At 35.6% G+C, this 13462-nt stretch overlaps 1 protein-coding gene across 1 annotated transcript; it reads right to left on the bottom strand.

The window, feature by feature from the left end:
- Positions 1–4391: 4391 nt before the first annotated feature.
- On the bottom strand, positions 4392–5367 carry LOC109613384 (protein sisterless A-like). The gene has a single exon (XM_020038137.2). The coding sequence runs from the start codon at positions 5350–5352 to the stop codon at positions 4618–4620; it is 735 nt and encodes a 244-aa protein (XP_019893696.2). The 5' UTR covers positions 5353–5367; the 3' UTR covers positions 4392–4617.
- Positions 5368–13462: the final 8095 nt, after the last annotated feature.

The following is a 13462-nucleotide window of genomic DNA, read 5'->3' as shown; positions in this document are numbered from 1 at the left end:
GTTTCAAACTTGTGTGCGGGTGTGTTTGTGATTCGTTAATTAATTATGTTGTTAGATTTGGTAATGAGAATATTTTTTTGTTAGATTGTGATAATAGGATTAGGTATAAATAAAATTAATAAATACAAAATTAAAATAATTGCATTATTAATTATTTTTAATTCAGTGATTGCATGAAAATTGGTTAATTGTTATTTGGCAAAAAAACGGGTAAAATGTTGAACGTTTAATTGGTAATTTTTTAAAGACAGTTCACTTCCTGCGGAAGTCATCAATTAATCACCTCATTTTTTCTTAATGTAACTACTTATAAAACAGCAAACTCACCCCTTATTTTAGTTGGAAACAAATGAAACCCCATTTGTTCCTCTTTAAGAAGACTAGTGATAATTTGTATTCAATTTCACCACACTCCATCTTTTGTTTGCAATTTTTTTCGCCTGAAAAGAAAGGTTAACATTTTTATTAAAAATATATATTGAAGCAAAATAAGTAAAAAAAAGAGGTGAAAAGCTCCACCATGAGGAAAAAATACTTAACAAGTTAGAAATAATTAGTCGCTTTTGCCAACAGATTTATATCCCCCGCCCATGTCAAACTAACTTTTGACTCCCGAGGGAGTGGGCCAACATTTTCCATTTCGTATCTAATTTTATTGAATTTTCTAATTTTATTGAATGAAAGCAAATAATGTCGGAAATAGCATCCAATTTTAGAATAAGTTTAGATTTGTTCGAATTAGTCACCTTTGGTACAAATTATTGCCTTCGAACGGCCAATGATGCGGCCAAAATGTTTGCATGCCCAAGGCTTTAATACACCCTCCAGAATATTTTCGCGATTTATTCTGATGCAACGGTCGATTAATACGAGCGGAGAGCGACCTTCGGCTGTTATGGCGGCCCATACCATCATTATGGTCGGCATTTGAGTTCTGGTGGCCAACCGTAGATGTACATTTTCAGGCAAGTAAACACAATCATTTTCAGTCTGAAGTTGGTTGCAGTTTTTTCATCCCACCCTGTATATTAATATATGTGATAAATTTTGAAAAATGTTGAAATGTTCGTGGACCGATGTAGTCGACCTCATCTAATATTTGATAAAATATTGGAAAGTACAAAATTTAAAGAAAACCAAAAATTAATTTGCAATTTTATGTCAATAATTGTAAATCAAATTGAGATGTGTGAAATTTGAAGAGAATCAAATCGGGGGGAAGCACCAGAATGAGTGGTGCGATATATTCCATCTTCACACCAAATATTGTTTTGATAAAAATACTGTAATGTGTGAAATTTGAAGGGAATCGGTTGCTTACTTCGCATTTATAAGCGTATCGGTTATTCAAAATGTTGACCCTTTGTGAGGGAGATACCAGAGGGAGTGGATCGATCTTTAAACCAGGTCTTGTGTAGTAGAAATATTGGGATGTGGCAAGTTTGAAAATAATCAGATGCTCGTTTCGCGTTTTATGAGCTTCACATTTATTCAAAATGTTGACCCCTTTGTTGGGAGAGGTACCAGAAGGAGTGGACTGACCTAATTATGTGTTGATTGAAATATTGGGATGTGTGAAATATAAGGAGAAACGGATGCTTATTTCGGTTTTTTATGATTGTTTTTGTTATTGAAATCTTTGACCCTTTGTGTGGGAGATACCAGAAGTAATGGTCAGATCTCTACAAGATTTATAACAGATGTTGTGTTGATGGAAATATTGAGATGTACCAAGTCTGAATTGGAATCGGATGTTAATTTCGCGTTTTAAGAGCTTCATGGATATTCAAAATGTTGACCCTTTTTTGGTAGGGGGAGATACCAGAAGGAGTGGACCGACATTTCCCATCTTCACACCTGATTATTTGTTGATCTAAATATTGGAATGTGTTAAATATGGATTTTATAATTGTTTTGAACATTCAAAACGTTGACCCTTTGTTCGGGATAAATACAAAATTAAAGAAAAGGTCCGATCTGTACAATCTTTATAACAAATTTTGTGTTGAAAGAAATATTAAGATGTGCTAAGTCTGAATGGAAACTGCTGTTGATTTTGCGTTTTTTGAGCCTCATAGATATTCAAAATTTTGACCCTTTACGTGGGAGTTATTTGATGGATTAGGTCGATGTTTCCCATTTTCGCCCTGCCCTAACACTGATAAAAATATTGGGATTTGCAAAGTTTGCACAAAATTAGATGATATTTTCGTGTTTATGCGGCAAATCATTTTCTGCGAAATTTTTGACATTTTGTGGTGGAGGCACTGGAAGGAGTGGACCGATGTTGCCCATCTCCGAATTCGAACTAAGTTTAAAAAAAATTATTATGATGTACCATGTTTGGATCTAAGCGGATACTCCCTTCGAGAGTTATCGTGCGCACCAGCCAGACAGACAGGAGGAGGGACAAACACCTCTAGATCGACTCCAAATATCGTGAAACGGTTTTTTCCAAAGAGACCTAGGGTCTAAAACCGCTATTTCGATGAGGCACGTTTTGGCCCTATCAAATGATATATACCCTCCCTTTGTAGCGATATGGTTGAGGGTATAAAAACAAAATAATCGGAATTCAATATTGGATTCCCTTCCTATATAAAATTTTAATCATTTGAATTTAATAACAAGTAAGCAAAGGCAATAATCGTGCGGGACCGACCATGTGATGCCCTACAACACTACGTTGAAAGCCCCCTTATGCCCAAATCCATTTTGGAAGATTTAGCTTTTGAAAAAGTGTTATTGAGCCCTGCCCAGATGTTACCCCTAGCTTTTTGATCGGGGGATTGATGTTAGGTATCGACGGAGTGATGTTAGGTATCCAAAACAATTTCACACGAAAGTTGTGGTCCATTTTACAGCTAAATATATAGTTAAATGGTCATCCAAAATGCTAGACTTCTTCCTTGCCATTAATTCTCTCCTCATGTAAAATTCCGTGTCGATTTGTTTTGTGGCCTGTAGAGCGACTGCAAAATCAGGAAAATTTAAAATTTTTTGGTCCATTTGTACCCCTAAAACATCTTTTGACCGTAACCCTTCCCCTATCCAAATTTCGTAAGGACCGACGATATTTGCGACCTGTGTATACCCTCACCACGTAGTGTTACGGGGTTGTAAAAATTTAGAAAATTTGTGATTTAAAATTGTAAGTCAAATTAAAAAATCGCACGCGATAAGAAAATGTTGAAGATAGAAATATATATACACATTTTTCTTGGTATGTTTTTCCGCGATTTTCTTAGATTTCGTCCTTTTCTGGCAAGAGACCATTCCGAATTGATGGGAATTGTGGAAATCGGTCCAGCGGTTCATGGCTTATAGCAGAATAATATCTATTTCTTTTACATATATGTATATATTGTTCCATTTTGCTATATATCCGATATCTTGGCTATTAGCATCACTGTAATGGTCAGAAGTGAGCTTTTAATGTATTTGTGATTTGGACGGGATTAAAAATATTGACTGTTTAGTGGAAATTTTCGTATTTTGGACATAAAATTATGGTTTATTTTACCCACTACATATTGCCCGATGACCATCCAAATTGCAAAATTCCGCGCTGATTGGTTTATAATTGTGGCTTGTAGAGCAACAGCAAAATCAGAAAATTTTTCTGCTTTTAGTTCATTTAAACCCCTAAATATTATGCGATCATCTGGAAGAGCAATAGGTTTCTATTCTGGCTCTATCTCCAATTCCATTTCGTAAAGATCGGGCCATAATTGGACCTGTAGCGTAATTACAAATTAACATGGATAGACGGACATACATAGGTAGATCGACTCAGCTCGTTGAGAGCTGACATACATAATTTCCTATGTCGGGGACCAATATTTCGAGGTGTTACATAATTTTTGGCCCAATCAAACTTATAATACAGCCAACACATATTGTTGTAGGGTATAAATATGAGTCCCTTAGCAGAATTTTTATATGTGCGCGTTTCGTAAAGCCTCCAAATATTTTCAAAAAGAATTATCTAAAACAGTGACTTTCAAATTTGTAAAGCAGGCAAAGTCTCTAAAAGATGATGATCACTATACGTCCTTGTTTCGATATATCCCTGTCTTTAATGGTTCCTTCCTTTATCCGGATTTTTATGGTTCTCACCACATTGCATGTAGTATGATATTTAAAGTTCTAAAATGGTACTTAAATGTAAATACCTTAAAATGACGTTTGTCACTTTTAATTTTATTCGCAAACGTTTTCTTTTTCTAAAGGTGGAGGTGTTATAAATTCGGCCTGGTCGAACTTAAAAACTGTTTTAATCATCCTTTACAAAAACATATGTTTTCTTCCCTTTAAATCTCAAAGTTCCCCTTCACCCACCATCCTCTCAGTCAAACCGCAAAGCAAAAAAAATATAAAAACCACAAAACTTTAAATTAGATTATAATTTGTTTTATTAAATAACTTATATTTATGTATGCAACTTATGTACATTTGACATTTATACAAACTAGATAACATTGTGAGAACCAATAAAACAAAAGTAATAAAACCACAAACGTTTGGACGTGAGTTTGTTGCAGATCTGCTCCTTCTACTTCTCCACCATGTCTATGCAAATTACTTGTGACCGGAGCAGCTAATGTTCGCCACGGTTTATGATCCAATTTGCTGACGGTGTTCTGGTTTGACTTTATACATGCCATAGTTGAGACGCAATTGCTGCAGTTTGTCTTTGGTTAGTCCTTGGGCGAGTAAATGACTTTCGGCTTGGCTGATGAGATCCTGAATGCAATCGAACATTTGAGTGCTCTGCAATAACTTCTGGGACATGTATTTGTGACGGTATTTGGTTTTGGCTTTTTTGATTTTGTTATTGTAGCGAGAACGGCGACAAGCATCAGCACGTTGTTGTTGTTGATGTTGCTGCTGCTGATGGGACGATTGCTGTTTCAATGGCAATAAACTAGTGGCTGTGACAGTGGTGGCGGTGATGGTGTTGTCATTTGGCGATAGCATTACTGCAGCACCTGTTGGGTCCATGATTTGTTGGTACATTTGCGTCTGCTGCAATCCCCCTTGATGTTGTTGCCTTGTCACCGATTGCTGACAATTCACGGCAGTGGCATTGGTGCGTCTTTCGATAATGATGGGATTCTCCGATAGCATTTGTTCGACGTACTGTTCCTCCTTGCGGGCACAATTCTCCTTAATGCGTTCCATTTCCAATTGAACCATACGTTCGATATTCTGTGGATTTACGTACGTTGACAACATTGTGGCTGTGTTTATGGTTTGCAACGGTAAATCCTGTGTTAAGGATGTGTAAAAATGCTGAAGCATATAATTCGTGGATGCGTCAATGCTGGCATTGCAATTGAAGTTTTCCATATTGGCTAAAAGTGGGTTTCAACGTTGATTGGTGAGCAGTTGTGTTACACACGACTTGGTTGGCTGAACTGTATGAAATTCCGAACGCGTCATTGGATTTTATATTCTTGGCCATTTCGTTTTTGATACCTGACTATTTTGGGCGGTTTTTCTTTCGCCTACGATTCAGGTATCAATGACCGCCGCCGCCACCGTCGCCGCCACCGTCGCCGCCACCGTCGCCGCCAGCATTTCAATTTTCCGGATGCCTGATTTATGACTTTGTTTATGCATGCATCGCGTCTCGCGTTTTTAAGGAGTATATTCTTATTGACGCGTCATGTTTTGCATTTAATGGGAATTTCCCAAATAATGGCCATGAATGTGTTTTTGAGATTTTATTAATTTCAATTGGCTATATCCGTTAAGTAGTAGTTGGCTGAAAGTCATAACTTACAAAATAATCATGTTTAATTTCAAACTGATTCTACGATTTGTTATCAATCGGTTTACTCAAACTTTGACGATGAGGATCATTGTCACTGAACCGGATTTGAAATCAATACCAAAATTTATAAACACCCACCATGCAATGGGAAAAGGGTATATGATTTTTGTGGTTCTGTTTGTAACTCTTCAAAATAACGATTAGAGCCTAGAAATTCCTTATCAGCGAAGAATTTTTAGATATTTCATGTTCATATGGGGGTTAACAAAAAACTCTTCGCGATTTTTCATAAAGATTAGTGTAAAAATAACTTCAAATCAAAGATATCCGTACATGCTGTCTACACTCAAAAATGCTTACATTTTGGGTATATAGTGCCTTTGGATCAAATATTTTAACCTCCAAGTGTGTCACCTTTTTCAAGATTTAGCTAAAACCCACTCAAACGCGATCGAAGCAATTTAAAATATACCACAAATTCATTTGCCAAAAAAACTAATTGCGTTCTGTATATAATATCCTCAACTAATTGTTCAAATTGTGCAAATCCTAATATCTGTATTAGAGCTAGATAATGTGTAAAAAAGACAATATCGGCCCGCTCCTTCTAGTACCTCCCCCAAAAAATTTGAATAATCATATATCTTATAACATGTGAAATAAAAGTTCCATTGTCTTTAAAATTCGCACATTCCAATATTTCTTACAACACAACGGATAACTCCTTCTGGTACTTCCTCCTCAAAGGGTCAAAATGTTTAATAATCTCGCTCATAAAACGCAAAATGAGCATCGGATTCATCCACCAGCTGGCCGGACAGACGAACATGGTTAGATCGACATCGATATGTCCTTTAAATGTTAAATCGACTTCAAATATGCTTTTCGTAAAACCACACAATGACCCGACATTTTCCGATCGATCTGGCTATAATTTAGTATTTGTGGTTCTCGTTCAGTGCTTTTTAGGTATTTTGGAGGATTTGTAATATATTTTACTTTTAGATACAATTTTGTATTTTTAGATACTTTTTAAGATTTTTATCCTGTGGAATCGTTGTATGTTTTAGTGTAGCCTTTATGGGGGACGGAACCACTCTAATCTAAATATTTCGAAGATTTTGACAACATTTTGCAAAAGGTCTAAGTCATCGTATAATACCCATAGAATACAGCCTCCAGTCATTCCATTATTTTAAAGATTTTGACCACATTTTCCAATCGTATTGGCGCAGCATAACTCTCGAAGGGAGTAATAGATTTGGTCCAAACTCGTCATATTATTATCAAACCTAAATCTAGTTCGGAGATGGGCAATATCGGTCCACTTCTTCTGGTACATCCCCCAAAAAAGGGCGAAATTAAAAAAAAATTACGGCATGAAAAGAGAAGGGATGATCCGATTTTGCTCCAACTTTGCATATCCACTCGATCAACATTTCTATCAACACAGATCTGTTACAAAGATGGCAGAGATCGGACTTCCTTCTGATACCCACCCACAAAGGGTTACATTTTTGAATACGCAAAACGATTATAAAATACGAAATAAGCATCCAGTTGTCTTCATATTTCACATATCCCATAAATCTACTAACACAAGATTTGCTGTAAAGGTGGGATATGTCCTTCCTCCACCACAAAGGGTCAACATTTTGTATAACAACGAAGCTCATAAAATGCGGAAATAACATCCGATTCCTCTCAGACTTGGTACATCTCAATATTTCTATCAACACAAGATCTGTTATAAAAATGGTAGAGATCGGACCATTCGTTCTGGTACTTCCCCAACATTGGGTTTAAGGTTTTGAAAAACAAAACCCTCAAGGAAAGCGAAAAAACATCCAACTCTCTTCAAACTTCAAACGTACATACATTTTTGCTAATATAAGATCTGTTGTGAATATGATATATATCTGCGAACCCCTTCTGATACCTCACCCACAAAGGCTCACAATTTTCAATACTTTTATCTGTCATAACGTGCGAAACAAGTCAGCATGTTCTAAACATTTCTCTTAACCAGAAACCTGAGATGAATATGGAATTTATGATTTCGCATAAAATTGGATATAAATGTTCTATTTTCTTGTAAATTCGACACATACCAATGTTTCGGTCGACTATATCTGGTACATCACGCACATTTTAACATTTTCTAAAAATTATCACATATCTCATATATAGAGTGAAGGAATTAACTAATATAGTCCAAATCTGGCACATTGCAATATTTATATAATACATATTTAGGTCCGATACGAAAGGGACAATATTGGGCCATTCCTTCGGAACCCACTTCACAGAAGGTCACCAATTTGAATAATCATAACAGAAGTCAAAATATATTTAAATAATTCAATGTTTCATTTGCTACTAGAGAAGGATGTCAGAAGTTCCTCCTTGCCGAGTTATCCCTTTTTACTTGTGTTTTGCATAATTTTGCTTCTGAATTTCCAACTTTTCGATAGTATTTCCCCAAAACAAATCAGATATTTAAATGCGTAGTTTTGTTCATCGCAAAAGTTATATAATGTAGGTCCACTTTTTGTTTCCAAGGAAGTTTGAGGATAACCAATACGGCATAGCCGTACTTAACTCAGATTTAAAGTAGGGTACTTTCTTCGAGATGTATGACATTTACAATTTTTTACAAGTTACCCCATTTTGCAGCATTTTTTGAAGGTTGCGAATACTGAAATCTGAGGGAAGAATCTGATTGAGATTTGCTTTAGATAACCCACTTCACCATATCCGCCCATTTATCATTAAACTGTTAATTTTTTTCTTTGCGTTAAAAATATTTAGGGAATTTTTCTGATGAACGAAAATTAATTCGGGTGAAAAATATACATTCCTTTTTTATAACCTCCACCTTAACTATGTCATTCCGTTTGTAACATCCCTAGATATTGGTCGTAGACCCCATAAAGTGTATATATTCATGATCAGCACAAAATTCTAAGTTGATGTAACGATGTCCGTCTGTCTGTTGAAATCTCAGTACAGCCCACATTATTTGACGTAGAGCTTTAACATTTGGCACAACAATTTGTATTATATCTAGAATGGTTGGTATTGAAAATGAGATATATTTGTGCACGTTTTTGTATAGCCCTAGATAACAATCCATGCAATATAAAGTAGGTGCCCGTTTCGGTATGGCTCCATATAAAGCCCGACTCACTTTATGGTTTTCTTATAATTTTAAGTGCATTATCCATTATCACTTTTATATATAAATGGTGCCCAATGGTGGAGGGTTTAAAAGTTTGGGCTGGCCTAACTTAATGGTTTTTTACTTGTTGATTTTTCAAATGTTAGATTTTTAATTTAATTTGAAAATCACGCATGGAGTGCATGTTTTTCTTTTGAATACATATTTCTATCGTGGTACAGAAACACGCCCTTAGATTTTATAATAAAATCCTGCAGAATGTATAAGAAATGCCACCCTTTTATTTTTACTTAAAATATTAACTGCCTATCTTATTAGACAGTTTCTTCTCATCACCGGCGTTTTTAGCAACAACAAAAAATCTGTAACAATATTTCCAAGAAACGCTAACTGTCGACCAGATTAAAAACATGTAATCCGGGAAATTTGTTTACATCACCGTAAAAAAAAAACAACTCTTTTTTTCAAACATGCTCATACATGTTGGCAAAAAATCAACATTGAGATTATGTAAACAAAGGGATTAGCGGGGTAGTACCTACGCGTAAGTGAAAAACAAGCGCAGCATTCCATAGAGCAGGTACTGTAAATTTGCTTAACCATTTGACATAACAGTTCTTAACCCATATTTCAATACAGTTAAGAATAAAATATCACGTGCACACTTGCTTGGTGGTGTTTTCAAAAATTGCAATGTAAACAAACCGCTCAGGCAGGGAATGCAGTCGCGGCAAAACAATCATCGTCGTATGAAAGATTAGCAGCACGGCACATATGGTGAAAATTATGAAAAGATGTTGGTAAAATATTTTAAGAACTTAAAAAGGCCTGCTTAACTTTTACTATCGAGGAAAGGTTACAACCTCCGACACTTAATGGTCAGCAAAAACCAATTTAATTGAATAAAGAATACCAATCCATTAATTTATTCCCTATAACATACATTCTCTACAAATACCCTACAAAACTATTTAGTAAATATGTAAGTTTGAATATGCCAACAAGTCTCACGAAATTCGGCCTGAAAATAGGATTAAGATCACAATAGAAACCTATTTAGAGATGCTTGTAATATATCTAGGACATTGAATGGAACTAAAACCAAACATATTCCTGAATTTTCAGTCGCTCTACAGGTCACAATTATAGAATTAACAATTTTGTATACGGTTGGAGTTTAGGAAAAAGCAGAAGCCTACAATTTTGGATGCGGACCATGGACAATGGACCATAACTTTTGTGAAAACAAGTAAAAACAACATTAAGTTCGGCCGGGCCGAACTTTTCATGCCTCCTCCATTGGGTAAAGAAAACATTTTTATATGAAAGTAAGACCTTTAGGATAATGCAGAAAAACTTTTTAAAACACCATATGAAGCCGATATATGGGGGCCATACCAAAACGGGAACCTCCATAGACAATTTTGCCCTTCAAGGATTGTTATCTACCAAATCTTCTTAAATACCAAATTTGAAACAATTCCGTGAGTAAATGTGACTAGGGTTATCAAAATATGTTCTGCGGCCGGAGCTAGAACTCATTTGAACTACAAATACCGATTATGTGGGGGCTTTACGAAAACGTTGACCTACATAATCAATGATATGTCACCGAAGCCGGAACCCACTACAAACAACAAATACCATTGTTTAGAAAAATTCGTGGAAAAATGTAGCAAAAACATCAATGTACCAAATATCGTCCCTCATATGGGGACTATACCTTTATAAACAATATTCCGCCACCCAGAACCCATAACGAACAACAATACTAATTTTTGGAAAAATTGGTGAAAAAATGTTGCTAGAACTATCAAAATACCGAATATAGGGACCTACCGTTATAAGGGAGCTATACCTAAACACAATACAGGCTGCTGTGCCAAATTTTAAAAGTCTACATCAAAAATGTGGGCTCTACCGAGATTTTAACAGACAGACGAATATAAATTGACATCTTATGCTGATAACGAATATACAGGGTGAGATAAAACAACTACAACAAAGTCGAACGCCATAATTTTGACATTTTTTCTTTTTAATTTAAAAATGCCGGAAATATCATAAAATTTTAGATTAAGTTTATATTTGTTCGAATTGGTCACCTTTGGCACAAATTATGGCCTTGAAACAGTCACACGCTGCCCGAATGTTGCACCGCGGTATTTTGGCCCATTCCCGGCGAAGCGATCAAAGACATAGAAGTATAAAGATGGGACAAGACAGAGTCAAAATATTGTCACCAGGTGTAAATACCTCTGTTGTTACGATATCATAACAACATAATCACCAATGTTAAGTTGTTTTAACAGCAAATACAATATTCAAACGTCAGTGAAATGCAAGTTTTAGTTCAAATTTTTGGTTTACAGAAAATTTTATTCTTAAAATTGCTCTGTAAATATAATTTTTATGCTAACATGTCACTGTTGTGAGCAGCGCCTCTATATATTTTTCACATTAACTATTTTTCCATTATGCATTTTGTCCAGTCTTTACCATTTTAGGTCTTTGAAGCGATTGCTTGAGGTGATCGACACTTTGGTATTTTTTAGTGCCAACCTTGCTTTCCAAAATACTCCAGACACAATAGTCCAACGAATTTATATCCGGAGACTTTAGTGGACATTGTGCGCTGGAAATGAAGTGAGGAAACTCATTTTGTAAATATTCTTGGGTGGCGCGTGCTGAGTGCGATGGTGCTGAGTCCTGTTGGAATGTCCAAGGTCTGCGGCCAAAATGTTTGCGTGCCCAAAGCTTTAATACACCCTCCAACGAATTGATATCCGGAGATTTTAGTGGCCATTGTGCGCTGGAAATGAAACGAGGAACCTAATTTTGTAACCATTCTTGGGCGCGTGCTGATTGCGATTGTTGGTGTGTCCAAGGTCTGCGGCCAATATGTTTGCGTGCCCGAGGCTTTAATACTCCCTCCAGAATATTTTCGCGATAATATTCGGCATTTATTCTGATGCCACGGTCGATTAATACGAGCGGAAAGCGACCATCGGCTGTTATTACGGCCCACACCATCACCATGGCCGGTTCTTGAGTTCTGGTGACCAACCGAAGGTGCACATTTTCAGCTGACCTCTTTGGCAAGTAAACCCGATCATTTTGTTTGTTTACAAACTGATGGACAACAAATGTTTTCTCATCGGAGAAAACCAAATTCGGCAGTTCACCACTTTCGGCCAAGCGAAGCGATGCGGTCGGTGTAAGTTCTTGCACTTTTTGGAATTTCAATGACTTTACCCCGAGCTCATTTTTCAATATTTGCCGAATGTAATATTACGATATGTTCAGCTCACGAGCCATTTTTCGGACACTGCGACGCGGGTTTCGATCAAGTCGCTTCTTTACTTTTCGAACCATTTCTGCTGATGTTGCTGATTTCTTCCTTCCACTTCCGTAACGAGCAATGGTACGAGACACAAAAGATTTATTCACATTTAAATGCTGGAGCGCTCTAACGATAGCCACTTGTGGTTTTCCAGCCAAATGTAAAGAAATCACACTATCACGCTTGAATTCCATCACGAATAACTTTTCTTTATATTTTTTTTTTTTTGGAAAATTCTCACGAAAATGCTTTTGTACGCTTGTAAACAATATAATGAGCTGTCACTGGAATAATTTTAACAGCTGTCGGACAAGTAGCTTAGAAATGACAGCAGTCTGAAGTTGGTTGCAGTTTTTTATCTCACCCTGTATACTTTGTTCTGTCATTGGATCTACAACCCGTTACTAACTACAAATACCATTTGTTAGACAAATCCGTGACAAAAATCCTCAAAATACCAAATATTGGGAGGTACTTTACATGTGGTCTATACGAAAAGGTGGACATGTGTATATAATGTTCAACCACCGGAGCTGGAATCCATTATGAACTAAAAATACCAATTATTAGACAAATCCGTAAAAAATATGGCGAAATTCATCAAAATACCGAATATCAGAAGCTACCTTTATATGGGAGCTATTCCAAAACGTGGACTGATTTATCTCATTTTCAATACCAACTATCCTAGACACAATACGAACTACTGTGCATAATTTTAAAAGCATACATCATCGACGGAAATCGTTAAATCGACTTAGAATTTTATGTTGTATATATACTTTATGAGGTCTATGACGACTATTTAGGGGTGTTACAAACAGAATGACAAATTTAATATAAAAATTTACAATACTAATTATAAACTAATTAATTTATTGATTATTTATTAATTTTTTTTTATTTTTGTTTGTCTTTTAATAATTTGTTATTTATTTCGTTATTTAATTTATTTACCTATTTATTATTTTTTATTTATTTGCTTATTTGTTTACTTATATATTTATTTCTTACATATTTATTAAACTATTTATATATTTTGTGTTCAAATCCCATTTGATTTAAATTAATAACCATTCACTTGGGATTTAAATCTCTTTAATCTCGAAATAAATTCATAATAGCTATTTACTCCAACACAATCCGAACGGTACCTGCT

This window comes from Musca domestica, unplaced genomic scaffold, assembly GCF_030504385.1.
Source record: "Musca domestica strain aabys unplaced genomic scaffold, Musca_domestica.polishedcontigs.V.1.1 2, whole genome shotgun sequence".
Lineage (NCBI taxonomy): Eukaryota > Metazoa > Arthropoda > Insecta > Diptera > Muscidae > Musca > Musca domestica.
This window is presented reverse-complemented; position numbering and strand designations above follow the sequence as displayed.

Bases quoted from the DNA above. Each gene is read 5' to 3' on its own strand.
- LOC109613384 (XM_020038137.2), bottom strand. From the start codon at position 5,352: ATGGAAAACTTCAATTGCAATGCCAGCATTGACGCATCCACGAATTAT.